General features: G+C 47.2%; 2 protein-coding genes across 10 annotated transcripts in view; one reads left to right on the top strand and one right to left on the bottom strand.

Moving 5' to 3' along the window:
• The window catches only part of OLAH (oleoyl-ACP hydrolase), a 42639-nt gene extending 42171 nt beyond the window's left edge, over positions 1–468 (bottom strand). Inside the window, exon 1 of one of the 4 annotated variants that reach the window (XM_075587438.1) lies at positions 200–468. The gene's annotated coding sequence lies outside the window, so the exon portion shown is untranslated. The remainder of the gene's footprint in view (positions 1–199) is intronic. The other 3 variants (XM_075587436.1, XM_075587439.1, XM_075587437.1) reach the window with 3 other exon arrangements.
• Positions 469–666: 198 nt separating this feature from the next.
• Positions 667–16653, top strand: part of CROT (carnitine O-octanoyltransferase) — a 71690-nt gene continuing 55703 nt past the window's right edge. For 3 of the 6 annotated variants that reach the window (XR_012799285.1, XM_075587427.1, XM_075587431.1), the window contains exons 1-3: positions 667–826; positions 12820–12953; positions 15543–15667. Coding sequence is in view for 5 of the 6 variants with exons in the window: in XM_075587427.1 (XP_075443542.1) it covers positions 12839–12953; positions 15543–15667 (240 nt within the window). In the remaining variant the exon portion in view is untranslated. Of the gene's footprint in view, positions 855–915; positions 1001–12819; positions 12954–15542; positions 15668–16653 lie in introns of those variants that run through there. The other 3 variants (XM_075587428.1, XM_075587430.1, XM_075587429.1) reach the window with 3 other exon arrangements.

Genomic DNA, 16653 nt, shown 5'->3' on the forward strand with positions numbered 1-16653 from the left:
CCCCCCCCCCCCCAAAAAAACCCCAGTCAGGATCAGTGCATTGAATATCATGTTATCTCCCACATAACAAGGGAGATGTGGATATCTGCCCTGCAGAATATGTTAGTGCATCATAAATGATATATTGGGTATCAGCTGATCAAGCCCGTTGCTCCTGTCCCAGAAGTCTCAGCGGTCACCCAGACAGCTCTGCTCCTACCTGAGTTTGCTGCTCGCCTCTTCCTCAAGTGCCAATGAAGGGGGCGGGGCCACCACAGGGGGCGGGCCCTCTGAACGTGTTGTGGGTGGGGTTAACACGTAGGGGTGGGGCCTGAGCACGTGTTGTGCTCTGGGAAAGAAGGACGTACCCGGCCGCCATGATTGTTTCGGTCAAAGACGCACGGATGTGAGCTGCAGAAAGGCTGCGAGGAAATAAATCCAAGCAGATTCATGCTCACGTGGACGTGTAATGTTTCATCTCTGAGCGATGTTTTTCGCCTCACCCCCATTTACTGTCATATAAGTCAATGCGCCGGAACATTTGCCCGCATCAAACATGGCCTCTTCCAGCCCTTTGTTGTTTTATGACGTCACAGAACACGTAGACGTTTGCCAGGAAAGGCAGCGTTCTCCGCAACCTGGTACCCACTGGCGTGGGCGTGGCCATGGCTTTGTGGGCAGCGTCAAGCGCCCCCTAATGGCAGGTCTCCGCTGTCATTTCGCTCTAGTGAAGATTGTCCCTCTCGCGATCCCGTAGTGTTGAGTAATAAAACAGAATATCTAGGGCAGAGGTGGTCAGGAGGTCTGCTGCTGGCGGAGAGGAGCTCGGGCAGCTGAGCAGAGACAGGTAATCCGATGTGCAGTGACAAGCACAGGTACTGCAGCCCCAGCCTCCCAATGCAAGGGCTCTGCACGCAGTCCTTATGCATGTGATGAGCTGGAGTACATATTACCTGTGGTTAGTGACTGTACCCCCCGCCCACCTGTGATAAGTGACTGTATCTCCCCTTGCCCACCTGTGGTAAGTGACTATCTCCCACCTGTGGTAAGTGACTGTACCCCCCCCCGACCACCTGTGATAAGTGACTGTAACCCCCTCCCTGCCCACCTGTGATAAGTGACTGTGTACCCCCCTGCACACCTGTGATAAGTGACTGTGTACCCCCCCTGCGATAAGTGACTGTGTACCCCCCTGCCCACCTGTGATAAGTGACTGTATCCCTGCCATGCCCACCTGTGATAAGTGACTATCCCCCCGCCCCTGCAATAAGTGACTGTATCCCCCCCCGCCCCTGCGATAAGTGACTGTACCCCCCCTGCCCACCTGTGATAAGTGACTGTATCCCTGCCATGCCCACCTGTGATAAGTGACTATCCCCCCCGCCCATGCAATAAGTGACTGTATCCCCCCCCGCCCCTGCGATAAGTGACTGTACCCCCCGCCCCTGCGATAAGTGACTGTATCCCCCCCCCGCCCCTGAGATAAGTGACTGTATCCCCCCCCCCCGCCCCTGAGATAAGTGATTGTATCCCCCCCCCGCCCCTGAGATAAGTGATTGTATCCCCCCCCCCCGCCCCTGAGATAAGTGATTGTATCCCCCCCCCCCCCGCCCCTGAGATAAGTGATTGTATCCCCCCCGCCCCTGAGATAAGTGATTGTATCCCCCCCCCCGCCCCTGAGATAAGTGACTGTATCCCCCCCCCGCCCCTGAGATAAGTGACTGTATCCCCCCCCCCCGCCCCTGAGATAAGTGACTGTATCCCCCCCCCCCCGCCCCTGAGATAAGTGACTGTATCCCCCCCCCCCGCCCCTGAGATAAGTGACTGTATCCCCCCCCCCCCGCCCCTGAGATAAGTGACTGTATCCCCCCCCCCGCCCCTGAGATAAGTGACTGTATCCCCCCCCCCGCCCCTGAGATAAGTGACTGTATCCCCCCCCCCGCCCCTGAGATAAGTGACTGTATCCCCCCCCCGCCCCTGAGATAAGTGACTGTATCCCCCCCCCGCCCCTGAGATAAGTGACTGTATCCCCCCCCGCCCCTGAGATAAGTGACTGTATCCCCCCCCCCGCCCCTGAGATAAGTGACTGTATCCCCCCCCCCCGCCCCTGAGATAAGTGACTGTATCCCCCCCCCGCCCCTGAGATAAGTGACTGTATCCCCCCCCCCGCCCCTGAGATAAGTGACTGTATCCCCCCCCCCCGCGATAAGTGACTGTATCCCCCCCCCGCCCCTGCGATAAGTGACTGTATCCCCGCCCCTGCGATAAGTGACTATCCCCGCCCCTGCGATAAGTGACTATCCCCGCCCCTGCGATAAGTGACTGTATCCCCCCCGCGATAAGTGACTGTATCCCCCCCGCGATAAGTGACTGTATCCCCCCCCCTGCCCCTGCGATAAGTGACTGTATCCCCCCCGCCCCCGCGATAAGTGACTGTATCCCCCCCGCCCCCGCGATAAGTGACTGTATCCCCCCCGCGATAAGTGACTGTATCCCCCCCGCCCCCGCGATAAGTGACTGTATCCCCCCCGCCCCTGCGATAAGTGACTGTATCCCCCCCGCCCCTGCGATAAGTGACTGTATCCCCCCCCGCCCCTGCGATAAGTGACTGTATCCCCCCCCCGCCCCTGCGATAAGTGACTGTATCCCCCCCCGCCCCTGCGATAAGTGACTGTATCCCCCCCTGCGATAAGTGACTGTATCTCCCCCCCTGCCCCTGCGATAAGTGACTGTATCCCCCCGCGATAAGTGACTGTATCCCCGCCATGCCCCTGCGATAAGTGACTGTATCCCCGCCATGCCCACCTGTGATTAGTGACTTTATCCTCCTGGTTGCTGAATTTAACCTCACAGATTGGGTTTCAGTGTTGGAAATTTGTATTTCTAGCCCCTTTGACAGTAAAGAAGTTAACTTCATCTCACCCGATTTATTAATTTAAGCAATATGCACTCAGCAGATGGGTTACCATCATCAGATAAAACGGTGTATTGTGGTGCTTCAGCTACTCGATGTTCAGTTGTACGAATAGCTACATTTCAATAGCACTTTGTACAGACTTGTTGGGATATTCTGTGTTATTACCTCCATTGGATCTTTTAGAAAATCGGTAACATTCTGCGTTATCAGCAGGTGCAATAACCTTTGCTACAGTATGTCTATCTCTGGCTATACTGTATGTGTAGAGAGAAGATGGGGGGAGGGGGGCAATATTGGGATAATATTTATATTGTCTGCTTCTACACTGTAGCAACTGCTTTATTCTCTGCAAGCAAAACCAATGTGTACTTTATATCAATATATGCTTTAAAAGAGCATGTGCTCTCCCCAAAAAATGTCTGTTCCCCCCCACCCCCCCAGCGCTGAGTGACATCACAGAATAGCGCCGCAGCCTTGCAGCACTTGGTATAATCAAGGCCTTATGGAGCTAAGTATCTTGGGAAGCAGGGAGTCCCCTGAGCTGAAATTAACGCTGTTCAGCTACTGGAAACCCGTTTCAAACCTATAACTCTTTAAAAAAAAAAAAAAAAGACTGCTGCTTTAAACCGATGCACAAACTATGAGCTAGTGACAACATTCCGAGCAAAACAGACACAAACAAGAATAATATTGACTGTTTTTTATGTGTGTGTTCTCCTTGGTATATAGACAGGCCATGTGATTATGAGGCCCTGCTTCAGTAGTGATGTTATAATAATACATTCTTACCCTGCACTTATGTGGGGACATAATGTGTCCGGTGTTGTAGAAGGCTATTTGATGTTGTTGCGTCTAGCGTCGTATTTCAAGCCTTTAACTGCCACAAGGTACTGCAATGCATGGCAGAGGATCTGCAAACCAGACACTTCTGGCAGTTAAAGGGTTAAATTAAGTCACTTTTTGGTTCCAATTTTGCACAACCAACTGTCCTTCCAAATAAGAAAACACAAAACCCTACTAGTGGTATTTCTGTTTCTTAATATGTCTATAAGCAGGGGCATTTAATGGGGTTTGAAGATGATACTCTGTCATTTTATAAACAGAACTTTTATTGTTAAGGTAACTTTTTGAAAGTGGGGGTGTATATCTCTCTATATATTTATATATCTATATATATCTCACAAATATTAAACAAATGAAATATACTTTTAGAAGCCTGCCACTTCCAGTCACCTGGTGACTTGGCCGGGAAGTAAATATTTTTCTTCTCCTGTGCAGACTGTAGTATCAAATTATATCATCAGACTGGGGCAGACTAGTCTAAATATCGTTTCATTGCCTTCCCTTATCAAGTTATCGGAGCTGGAGTCCTGGAGTGTAGCCAGCAGCTGTGGCATTCTGTAATTCCCTTTGAGAGGTTTATGTCATGTTATAGGCTAAAAGGCCTTCAGTCATTGTGCTGGGAAGCCACTTATGTTGAATAAATTCTAGACTCTGTAATAACAATCACAGTGGATCTGATTTGTAGGGCCTTATGCTGTGAAGCTACTCCCCAATGCCAGAGACTATTTTAGTTTCATTTATTTGAAAGGGTGTAATTTCTTGTCCAGAATGGGGAATATGCCATCATATCATATAGAACAGGGGGGCGCAAACTTTTTTCCCTGCGCCCCCCTGCCGGCTGTCCCCTCACTCCCGCGCCCCCCCCAACCCCAACTTACCCTCGCACCGGCGTAATGACGTCACGTTGCCATAGCAACGTGACGTCACATGACCTCGCAGCGTCATTTTGACGCCGCGTTGCCATGGCGACGCCGGGAGGAAGCCGCCGGAGCCACGGGTAAGTATGGTTTACAGAGGCCCTGCAGCTCCCCCGGCACTTAATTTAAGTGCCTTCGGGAAGCGCGCGGGGCCTCTGTAAACCCCGCGCCCCCCGTCGGCAGTCTCGCGCCCCCCCTGGGGGTCGCGCCCCACAGATTGCGCACCGCTGATATAGAATATAGGTATAAAACTTTTTAGGAGATTCAGAAAGCAAGCTTTCCAATTGCTCTAATTCTTGACATAAATGGCTTGGATTGTCCAGATGTTTGCATTTTTATTCTGGTCATTAAAATAAATATGATTCGGAAAAAGATATACACACTCATTTCAGTGAGACGGGTCTTTTAGACCATTTATTATATATATGTAACCCCGGTGCCCTCCGGCTCCCAGAGACCCCCCTCCTCTGGATCAGCGTGGTTGCGGGTGCCGCCGGAGCCAGCGACGGACCCGCCGGCTGTTTCCAAAGGTGGGAGCCGGAGCAGGGAGCGATCCGAGCCGTAGGAGGCTTGGCGGCACACCCGGCTAGCGCGGGCCGCCATTGTGTATGCATGCGCCGTGATCGCGCATGCGCAGTTGAAGCTAGGGAGTTGCGGTGGCCATTAGAGAGTTGCGCATGCGCAGGAGAATCGCGCACGCGGCCCCAATATAGGAATAGCCTCCACGGGACTACAATTCCCAGGAGGCTAAGGGTGGAAGGCACCAGGTGTCTCAGCATGGCCAATAGGGCTGGAGGATTGCCCTGTCAGGGATATGGATACATTTCGCGGGGTTTTGAAGGGAGAGTCAGTCAGCACCAGGAGCAGCTAGGGGAAGGAGGTAGGGTGCAGGAGTCAGTGACTCCCTGCACTAGGCCAGCAGCCACCGAGGCCCCAGCTAGCCCTGAGCCACCCAGTAGTGTGAGTTGTGTCAGGGACAGGCCCCAGGTTAGGGACCCTGCCCCTTACTATTCAGAGCCAGTTAGGGAGCCAGCGGGCGCGGCGCGTTCATCCAGAGGTTTGGGCTCAGACCTTCGCGGTAGTTCCTGTATTCAGCCATCGGATCCTTTGCGAAGCTCCTTGGCAGGCCCGGGCACTGGAGTGCTCGGCAGGTAACCCTCACCATGTGCACCAACGATACTATAGTAGATTCACACGGGACCAGTGGCTGCGCAGTCACACATATCTATCTCACTTGAAGGGTGCGGGACATATTGTGTGGGGTTACTGGACACGGGGTGGGATCACCTGGTGAAGGGGGTAGCGTCCTGCGAGACGCAGTAGTTAGTGTCTCCTCTAGGGAGGGACACCTGTTGATTCTATGCATGAGTACGGTTGCACTAGTAAAGGCATTGGTTGTTATGCATGCTGTGTGTGTATTAATATATATTGTCCTGCGAGGAACCACTCCCCCTCTGGTGGGAGCCATCGCAGGTGCAGGCGCTGCACAGAGTACGAGGTTACTCATATTATACGTGCCCCAGGTTCCCCGTGGCGGAAGCTCAGCCCTACTGTGAGCCTAACAGATAAAGCACCACACCTAGTAACATTAGGTTCTCCGCACTCACACTATATCTGCGATTGGGTGGGGGAATACCCGTTACATATAGATTAAAGATTGACATGGCACTATGTTTCCGGGTGTTAACCCTTCCTCAGGCATAACATCTGGTATTGCACCCGAGGACGGGTTGACCCCCTAAAACTTTGTGCCCTGTTGATCTTTAATTTGCATATAATAAATGGTCTAACAGACCTTTTTCTCGCTGAAACAAGTGCGTATATCTTTTTCCGGATGAAATTTGGTGCGGTGACGGCCTGTGGTGATATCCTGGGATAATAGATACTCAGCACATCAGAAATTGTCTTCACCCAAAAGGGAACAGCAACGGGTCGTACAGGGCAAGTACATCGTTTATTGGATTAAATTACTGTAAATATTAACTCTAATGGTAATAGTTCCAAAAGAACATGGTATGAGAGTCATTATTTACAAACCTTCACTTTCCTTTTTTATTTATTGTGTGTGTGTGATATATATATATATATATATATATATTTATTATTATTATTTATTTATTTATTTATTTATTTAAAGTTATGGTGAGTAAAAAAAAAAAAGTGACACAAACCCTCCACAGCAAAGCATATAGCAAATGGAAATATACTGTATGCTCATTTTCAGGTCTGCAACCCCGCCTTTCCGAAGTGCTGGGTGATAATGGTGAAAGGCGGGGTTGCAGACCTGCCTAAGACATGCAAATGAGCATACAGTATATTTCCATTTGATATATGTATGTATGTATTACAGTGGTCGACAAATCACCCAAAAATCTACTCGCCACCTAGCCCTGCTTTTAAAAAAAAATAAATTAATAAATTCCTAGTAAGAACAACATTTGTTTTTGACATTAGTTTATTTATTGTATTACATTATGCTACAATTAGTGTGTGTGTGTGTGTGTGTGTGTGTGTGTGTGTGTGTGTGTGTGTGTGATTTAGAAAAAAAAAGCCAGATGTGAATGACTAGTTTCCTGAACCCCATAACTAGTGCCTGGACGCCCCCGCTTCACAACATCTAAAGCAGCAATCCTGCCTGGGATCTTGCCTGATCTGCAGTACCTCAATGTCCAGGTACCCTCATTCCCGCAATGTTATACATTGGAGGGGAGGTGTTCCCTACCTGTCTTCTGGGTTAGGGGGATTCCGATGTCTTCCGTGTGAAGCTTGAGTCAGATCTGGAAGAAAGCAGTATAGATTATTTCGGTGTAGGTATAGGGCAGTTAAGATATATAGGGTAAATAAGAGATCGAGGGGGAGGGGGGAGCGCGACAGAGGGCGAGGGTGACACACTGACGGACACACACATACACACTGACGGACACACACACACACACACTGACGGACACACACACACACACACACTGACGGACACACACACACACACACACTGACGGACACACACACACACACACACACACACACTGACGGACACACACACACACACACACACACTGACGGGGACACACACACACACACACACACACACACACACTGACGGACACACACACACACACTGACGGACACACACACACACACTGACGGACACACACACTGACGGACACACACACTGACGGACACACACACTGACGGACACACACACACACACTGACGGACACACACACACACACACACACACACACACACACACACTGACGGACACACACACACACTGACGGACACACACACACACACTGACGGACACAAACACACACACACACTGACGGACACACACACATTCATTGGGTGGGTGACTGGGTGGGTATTCATTGGAAGGGAGGGGGCCCACCTGTTCCTCCAGGGCCTGCTTGTCCTCCACATGCTGCTCCACATGCCAGGGGATCGGGCAGCCAGGGGGCGGGGGTCGGCAGCCGGGCGGGAGGTCGGGTAGCCAAGCAGGAGTTGCGGTAGGTCGAGCAGCCGGGCGGGGTGTTGGGCAGGAGTTGCGGGGGGATCGGGGGCACTAACCTCCCTGATGGGATACATGGCCGGGGAACTTTGCAAGCCGCGCATGTGCCCCCCCTCTACCTCCCGCCCAGGCTGCAGCCAGGAGGGGTGTCGGGCAGCCACCCGCGGGGGAGGTCGGGCAGCCATTCAGGGGGGTCGGGCAGGCAGGAGGTCGGCATTAGTTGCGGGGGGATCGGGGGCCAGCAGGGTGGTCGGGGGCCAGCGGGGAACAGCCGCACGGCCACACCAACCTCCCCGATGGGAAACGTGGCCAGACGGGGAACTTTGCCAGAACCCCCCCCCTCCAGCGCGTACGCGTGCCCCGCCTCTACCTCCCGCCCAGGCTGCAGCCATGGGGACGGGAGTCAGAGCTGCCAGCCTTCCCTTCTTCCCCGCTCCTATAACCCTGCCCGCGCGGGTGCCAAAGGAGCGTGGGACGGAGGGGGAAGTGCCTACCTTGTCCTCCAGCCCTGGGCAGCAGCCACGGTGACCCCCCCCAGCCTACATCCCACCCCGGGCAGCAAGCGGGGATCGGGTGCAGGGGGGCGGGAGGGGCTGACCCAGAGCTGCCAGCCGGCCCTCTTCCTCGCGTCAGGCCAATCGGGGAGGGAAATTATTTAAAAAAAAAAAATTGGTGAGCACAGTTGGCACACTGTAAACTGATAATCCACTGATGCTTAGCCCATATGCACATATACACAGATACATTTTACCAGATGGAAGTCCGGGAAAAACGAGACAGCACACAGCCAGGGAAATCCAGAAGTATTGTATTCAATAATAATACATGGCACTGCATCCAACGTTTTGGTCATCAAAGAGTGACCTTCCTCAGGGCCGTGCAGTGTGTGAATGCTAGTGAACCACCTTTATATACCCACATAAATCAATAAACAATCATACTCACCCGTGTAAAGACCAAAAACCCGCGAAAAAACGTGCAGCTGTTCTTGCTGTGAGCCGCAGACCTGTGCTGGAACGCACCGCCATCTTGCTAATTAGCATAGACCTTACTACACAGTATGGAAGCCTGCATGAATCAATGCTCTCCTCCAGGTAGCCGTGCGCATGCGCCCAACTCGCAACACCTTATATCACATTGCGCATGCTACATGTGTCCACGAGACCCTGCCCTTGCCAGTATACACAGCGCGCGCCGTGAACTCCAGGCGCGTCTGCGCCGACTTGGCAAATGACCTAATCAAATGCCCATGCGGCTTGTTTTACATTGGAAAAACTGTGAGAATGTTAGAACGTATCGCCATACACCGGTCAACAATACGTAAAGCGTTACTATCTGACGTCAATGACCTTGAGTTCAAATGCCTTCCGGTAGCCAAACATTTTAGAGATCTAAAACATTCTTTGCAAAGTCAGTAAACCCACTCAGACATGTTTCAACCTTGATGGGTATCATCAGTGTGAGGTTGGTCGCTGACATTTGCTCAGATGAGATTAAAGAGTAGGTAATCACTACATTTATTAAGGTTATGGTGGGTAAAAAAAGTGACTAAAACCCTCCACAGTACAGTTGCTTTATGCTTTACATAATATATATATTATAATTTTCTGTTTTTTGAATTGATCAAAATCAATACCGGGTATTGTGGGGTTATTTTTATCATATCAAGCATCATAAATAGCTATTTTATGATTGACGTAGCGGTAAGGATCAGTCTCCGGTTCAGTGTAGGACGCTGACTATCTTGTTACTGAGCAATTGGAGAAGTGATCGTTTTGAAGAGTAGCTTGGCCATATATAGTCAGATATCTTGGTTCACTTTTGTGTCTAGATTGAGAACAAAGAACAATTCATGCGCTCTACTCCTACCAAATGGGCTAAAATATACCAGTGATGTTTTTACATTTAGTACCTTAGTCCTATGTAACAAAGGAGTCATATGGTTGCATTTTTTTGATCAAAAACATGATTCAAGCCTGCCAACCTAGTCAAGGTAGACTCCGTTTAGCAGGTACTGTACCTACACTGAATATATGCAATTTCTTATTGTTCTATGGACTAAACTTTGAAGTATTTGAAAGTGCCCTGAAGGGGTTGCATAAATGAAGCATATGCATATTTGTGTCAAAAGCTGGCCAAAGTCGGTAACAAAGTTCCCTTATAAAGGTATACTGAGGGTGCACAAATACCCTAGTATAATATTAAAACTTACACACATCTCTTCTTTGTGTCAGCCATAAACAGATTGAGAACACCTGTGATGGTGCAATGAATGTTCATTTATTTTTTGTGATTGAGACAACCTAGGGCCTTGGAGTGTTCTTTTTCAAAATGAGCCTTTGCATTTTGTTTTGTATTTCTGTCCTAACCAGAAACTGTTTGCTGGACATGACTATACTGTATGTTCAAGTTACAGTTAAATAATGAATATGGGCTTAAAGTGCAGTCTATCACCTTTAATTTGAGGGTATTCACATCCAAGTTGGAGGAAGGGTTTAGGAATTGCATCTCTTTAATATGTAGCCCCCCTCTTTTTCAAGGGACCAAAAGTAATTGGACAATTGACTCAAAAGCTGTTTCATGGACAGGTGTGGGCTATTCCTTCGTTATTTCATCATCAATTAAGCAGATAAAAGGTCTGGAGTTGATTCCAGGTGTGGCATTAGCATTTGGAAGCTGTTGCTGTGAACCCACAACATGCGGTCAAAGGAGCTCTCAATGCTAGTGAAACAGGGCATCCCTTGGCTGCAAAAAAAAGAAAATCCATCAGAGAGATAGCAGGAACAGTAGGAGTGGCCAAATCAACAGTTTGGTACATTCTGAGAAAAAAAGAACGTACTGGTGAGCTCTGCAACACAAAAAGGCCTGGACTTCCACGGAAGACAACAGTGGTGGATGATCGTAGGATCCTTTCCATGGTAAAGAAAACCACCTTCACAACATCCAGCCAAGTGAATACTCTCCAGGAGGTAGGCATATCATTATCCAAGTCTACCAAAAAGAGAAGACTTCACGAGAGCAAAAACAGAGAGTTCACCACAAGGTGCAAACCATTCATTAGCCTCAAGAATAGAAAGGCCAGATTAGACTTTGCTAAACAATATCTAAAAAAGCCAGCCCAGTTCTGGAACAGCATTCTTTGGACAAATGAAACTAAGATCAACCTGTACCAGAATGATGGGAAGAAAAAAGTATGGAGAAGGCTTGGAACGGCTCATGATCCGAAGCATACCACATCATCTGTAAAACACGGTGGAGGCAGTGTGATGGCATGGGCATTCATGGCTTCCAATGGCACTGGGTCACTAGTGTTTATTGATGATGTGACAGAAGACAGAAGCAGCCGGATGAATTCTGAAGTGTATAGTGATATATTGTTTGCTCAGATTCAGCCAAATTCAGCAAAGTTGATTGGACGGCACTTCACTTTACACATGAACAATGACCCAAAACATACTGCGAAAGCAACCCAGGAGTTTTTTTTAAAGCAAAAAAGTGGAATATTCTGCAATGGCTGAGTCAATCACCTGATCTCAACCCGATAAAGCATGCATTTCACTTGCTGAAGACAAAACTTAAGGCAGAAAGACCCACGAACAAACAACAACTGAAGACAGCTGCAGTAAAGGTCTGGCAAAGCATCACAAAGGAGGAAACCCAGCGTTTGGTGATGTCCATGCGTTCCAGACTTCAAGCAGTCATTGCCTGCAAAGGATTCTCGACAAAGTATTTAAAAATGAACATTTATTTATGATTGTGTTAATTTGTCCAATTACATTTGAGCCCCTGAAATAAGGGGACTGTGTATGAAAATGGTTGCAATTCCTAAACGTTTCATACAATATTTTTGTTCAACCCTTTGAATTAAAGCTGAAAGCCTGCACTTCTATTGCATCTCGGTTGTTTCATTTCAAATCTATTGTGGTGGCGTACAGAGACAAAATTATGAAAATTGTGTCGGTGTCCAATTATTTCCGGACCTAACTGTGTGTAACTCTGATGACGGTCTCTCTGGGGACCAAAACTTTGGGTCTGTGATTCATCTTCTAATAAAGTATTATTTTTACTTTTATTCCTCCTGTTCTTTCTGGTGCTGGTAAACACGTCATTTTTGGAATGAAAACATAGTGTATGTATTTTATCTACCGTGCTCTGACGGGCCCCTAGTGCCCTACCTTTAAGTGAGTGCGGCCATTTTGTATGCGTGGTGTGGGCGCACAAAGTCACTGGCTTTGAAGTGGGTGAGCCAAGTTCGAATCCTAGTCGCTGCTCTCCTTGTTACCTTGAACAAGTCGTTCAATCTCTCTGTGCCTCATGCACCAAAATGAAATTGTAAGCTCTATGGGACAGAAACGTGTGCCTGCAAACTATTTTGTAAAGTGTTGCGTACACCATCGGAACAATATAGGAAAAATCTATATAAGAACAAACCAGTAATTCTTTCAAATGAAATATAAAAAAGGTAAAACATTTTTCATTAAGTAGATCTCGAGTCCACACTTGATTGCCGCCATCCGTAGTTGAGGTTACTTCTTGCTTTCCAACTCTCAAAAGTCTTCATTAATAGCTAGTGTCTTCTCCACTACACTTTATTATTACACGGCAAAATTGTGCATGTTACTGTACCGTTTATGCTTCTTTTTTTTCCCCCTCAGATGACAGTGCTGATTAATAATGGAGAATCAGGTGTTCGAGTCTCCACAGGAGAGAACATTTCAGTATCAGGATTCGCTCCCACCACTTCCAGTTCCTCTGCTTGAGGAGTCTTTGAGTAAATACTGCGATGCAGGTACAGTATGTGTTGTTCATTGGGTGATCTAGTGAATGGAACATGAAAATGTTCATCGTTCCAACACCCCTCTCGGATACTTTCAGACCTTCCAGGTCCTGTATTTTTGTGAATAAGTAAGAGGAATGTTGCTCTACCTCTTTATTCACTGACTTGGCCTAATATTATTCTACTGAAAAAGAATGGAGAACCGCAGCAAAGATCTGTTAATTCAAGTGTTTTATTCCTTCCTGCAGCCTACTCTTTCTGCAGACCATGTGACTGCGTAATGCTAAAGACCCCAACAGTAGGATAAATGAATAACCAGATACTTGTAGGGGGGACCCCTAAACATAAACTTGATAGAAGACAGGTACTGGGTTGCAGTCCCGGATGGTAAGCTCACTAATAAGTGACGCTGTTGTTAGCAATAACACCAGGAAGATTGAGCATAATAACACCCTATAACGTACCAATTGTGTAAATAAAGTCCTGAATAGGAAAACATGTAGCAAGCGATTGACTCACTCTGAGTGCTGCACAGTCCATGCGATCCAAAGGTGAGGGGTCCCCAGGTGTGCTTCCGTCCAAGGGGTAGGCTAGTAGAGAAGGCGAAAAACTGGAAGAGCACTACTGTAGGTATCAAAAAAGTAGAAAGGAGGGTGCGTATCCCATAAAAAGATTATTTAATGGTCATGGAAAAACAGGGCAATGGAGAGCCCTACCAACGTTTCACGCTTCACAGAGCGCTTTCTCAAGGTATACATATCACAACTTTATTAACATATATATAGAGACACAGAAAGACATAACCAGCCAATAATCGCAGCTCACATGCGATCCACCCACTTTGATTGCTAATGGTCTTCTGATGTGTATACACCTAATCAGTATATTCAGACACAGAGACGACAGTGACTAACACCGCCCCCAACTACCAATCTGGAGACATGCGTGGTCTAGCAACCCCCAGTAGTACGCGCTTGTGCAGTAACCAACTGAGGGAGAGTCGTCAATGGAGGCCGTGGGGCGTGGGGAGAGCGCGTCATCAAATGGCCCTGTCTGTATATCTCACTGGGGCTCTAAGTGCACGCGCAACTGCGCTCTGCAAGACACTAGTACCTCCCCGCAGTGGGAGCAGACACAGTGAGCTGCGAAGTGCGCTTGCGCAATACCAACCGTCGCGTCAGGCTCACAGAATACCCCAAGTGCGGGGTGGGAGAATGAAAAGCCAGAGCGCAGAATTATGCGCAGCACAGAGGGTGAACACATAGTGTGCTGTGAAATACAAACACATAACATTATTAAAATCAATAAACTTAAAATATATATTAACAAAGAAAACATATTTGTAGAACACCCCTGTCTTAATTTCTTCTAAATTATGTTAATCGACCAGAAGGGGTAAATAAAAACTATCACTTGACATATGTATAGTCAAACCAACATCCTGATTTGTTTAGGGAGCTGATAATGTTGAGTAAATAGAGTGGATATAGAATGGCAAGCAAAGAACATGAAATTGAGTGGAGAAACCTAATATAATGTGATGATTACTTTTTTGATACCTACAGTAGTGCTCTTCCAGTTTTTCTCCTTTTCTATTCTTTCTGCAGCAAGCAGCACTGATCTGCCAATGCATTTGCAGTTACTTTGTAGCTAGTGAGGCACAGTAAGTCCAGTATAATTTTGTTTAAAACAAAATCTTAGTTGGTGTACAGTAAAATAAATGGGCGTTTAAAAGTAAATTGCAGTGCTAGCACCCATCCGGCCTCCCCCCATAAAAATAAATACAATGGTTGATATGCTTTTCTGATATATATTTATAAATAATTTTCATTCTGGCTAATATTAGTAATATAAATCTGCAGTTAAATGCATCCTATGGAGCTGGTGACTGGCACACTGCAGCAATGGCTATGCTGACATGTTTAAATTAAAATGATTTAAAGCACCATTCACTCATTCTATAATATCTGCTTACAGTTTTTTCATCTCACCGGCTACTTTACAAATTCCTAGAAGCCTTCTCTTTTCAATGGAACACAGTGTGTGGAGCTTAAAAATGAGCTGCTTTAAAACTCCTCTGGAAAACTTCACTGCATCATTCCTTTTAACCTTTCAGTAACCTACAGACTCCATTTCATGTCCCCTGGTGATTGTTAGGCCTACATTTGAAGTGTCATAAGCATATCTTAACCCTTCTGCTACCAAATGGTCCATGAACCCCTTGCAACATTAAAGCTGCAATCCCTCTCGGATGCCTACAACACATCATGTTGGTATCTTGTCCCCTGAGTGTGTCCGTGGGGAGAGCTTCTTCTTTACGGTACCTCCACTTAATAATTTGAAATGCCTGAATGAAGCATTGTACAGTGACTGCTTGAGATTGGTAATAGGAATACCAGTACAGTTCATCACTGGGCGATCGCTAATGGCTATTGCTGCTTAGGAAATACCCCCTTAACTTCTTACTACATTTACCAAGACCTGTCCATATATAATACTTCATTGTTTATTTCTTGTCCTGTTATCTCATTTAGTTTTTTTTTTTTTTTTTTTACATTTCTGTTTTCTACAATATATCACATTTTTCTTCCCCGCATGCAGTAAAGCCATTTTTAAACCAAGAAGAATATGAACAGACTTACAAAATTGTTAAACATTTTGAACATGGAGTGGGTAAAGAACTGCACCAAAAACTGCTAGAAAGGGCGAGAGTGAAAAAGAATTGGGTAAGTGCTTCTGTTCAGCTGCATTTCTCCTATTCGGTAAGATGAGCTGCTGGGTAACATTGCAATCATCTCCATTCACTGCAATGGAGGCTACTGCATGGTTACCTGTGCTTTATACTATCCATTAACCTGTTTGAATAGGGGCCATGATCTCATGTCTGTTTCTTCACCAATATAAAATGTATGTATATCATTGTATTTTTTTTCTTGGCTGTCCCATGCAAGTGGTCACCAATGGGTTAAGTCCCACCCTCTAGCTGAGATAGGACAGAAACAACTGCTTCACCTGTAGGACATCTAATGATTAGTCACACCTATCCTTTCCAGGTAGTACTTCCCTTTTTTTTTTTTTTTTTTTTTTTATCTTTCCTACCAGCTGAGGTAGAAATTTGTTTATTGTTACTGGAGCTTTTGGGGCTTACCTTGACTGCCTTTTTGAATCCTAACAAGGGGAGTCCTCAGCCTCTCTCTCCCACTGGGGACCCGATACTCGCACACCTGGAGGTGCTTGCCTGACGGGGGAAGCCTGGAGCATAATTGTTCTTCAATTGGAACTTAATGGCTTCACACCCATATCACAAGGATGTCTCATAATGTAATATATACAGTACTGTTATGCAATAAAAACATTTGTAATACCGCTAACTCCCCCTCCCCCTAGCATGAGGGATAGGGTGTACAGTGAAAATGGAGGAATATAAACAGTCTGTCTCTTTAAACCGGGTTTGTACCTGCATAAAGGTGGTCAGCGGGTACCTGATTGCATCTCAGAGTAGATGGATCCGTGCTGGCTTGTATGAGCAGTGATGAAAAAAATAGAAAGGGCGCCAGGAACGTTCAACTGGTTTTATTAAACCGTCAACTTAATCATAACAGGACTAGTTTTCTGAACTCTGGACTCCAGTAATGGCACACTCTACCTTGGAGTATCTAGCCCTGCCCAGGACAGATCAGGGAATTACCCTCTGAAACTCCTAGCAGACCTC

The sequence above is a fragment of the Ascaphus truei genome, chromosome 2 (genome assembly GCF_040206685.1).
Source record: "Ascaphus truei isolate aAscTru1 chromosome 2, aAscTru1.hap1, whole genome shotgun sequence".
Lineage (NCBI taxonomy): Eukaryota > Metazoa > Chordata > Amphibia > Anura > Ascaphidae > Ascaphus > Ascaphus truei.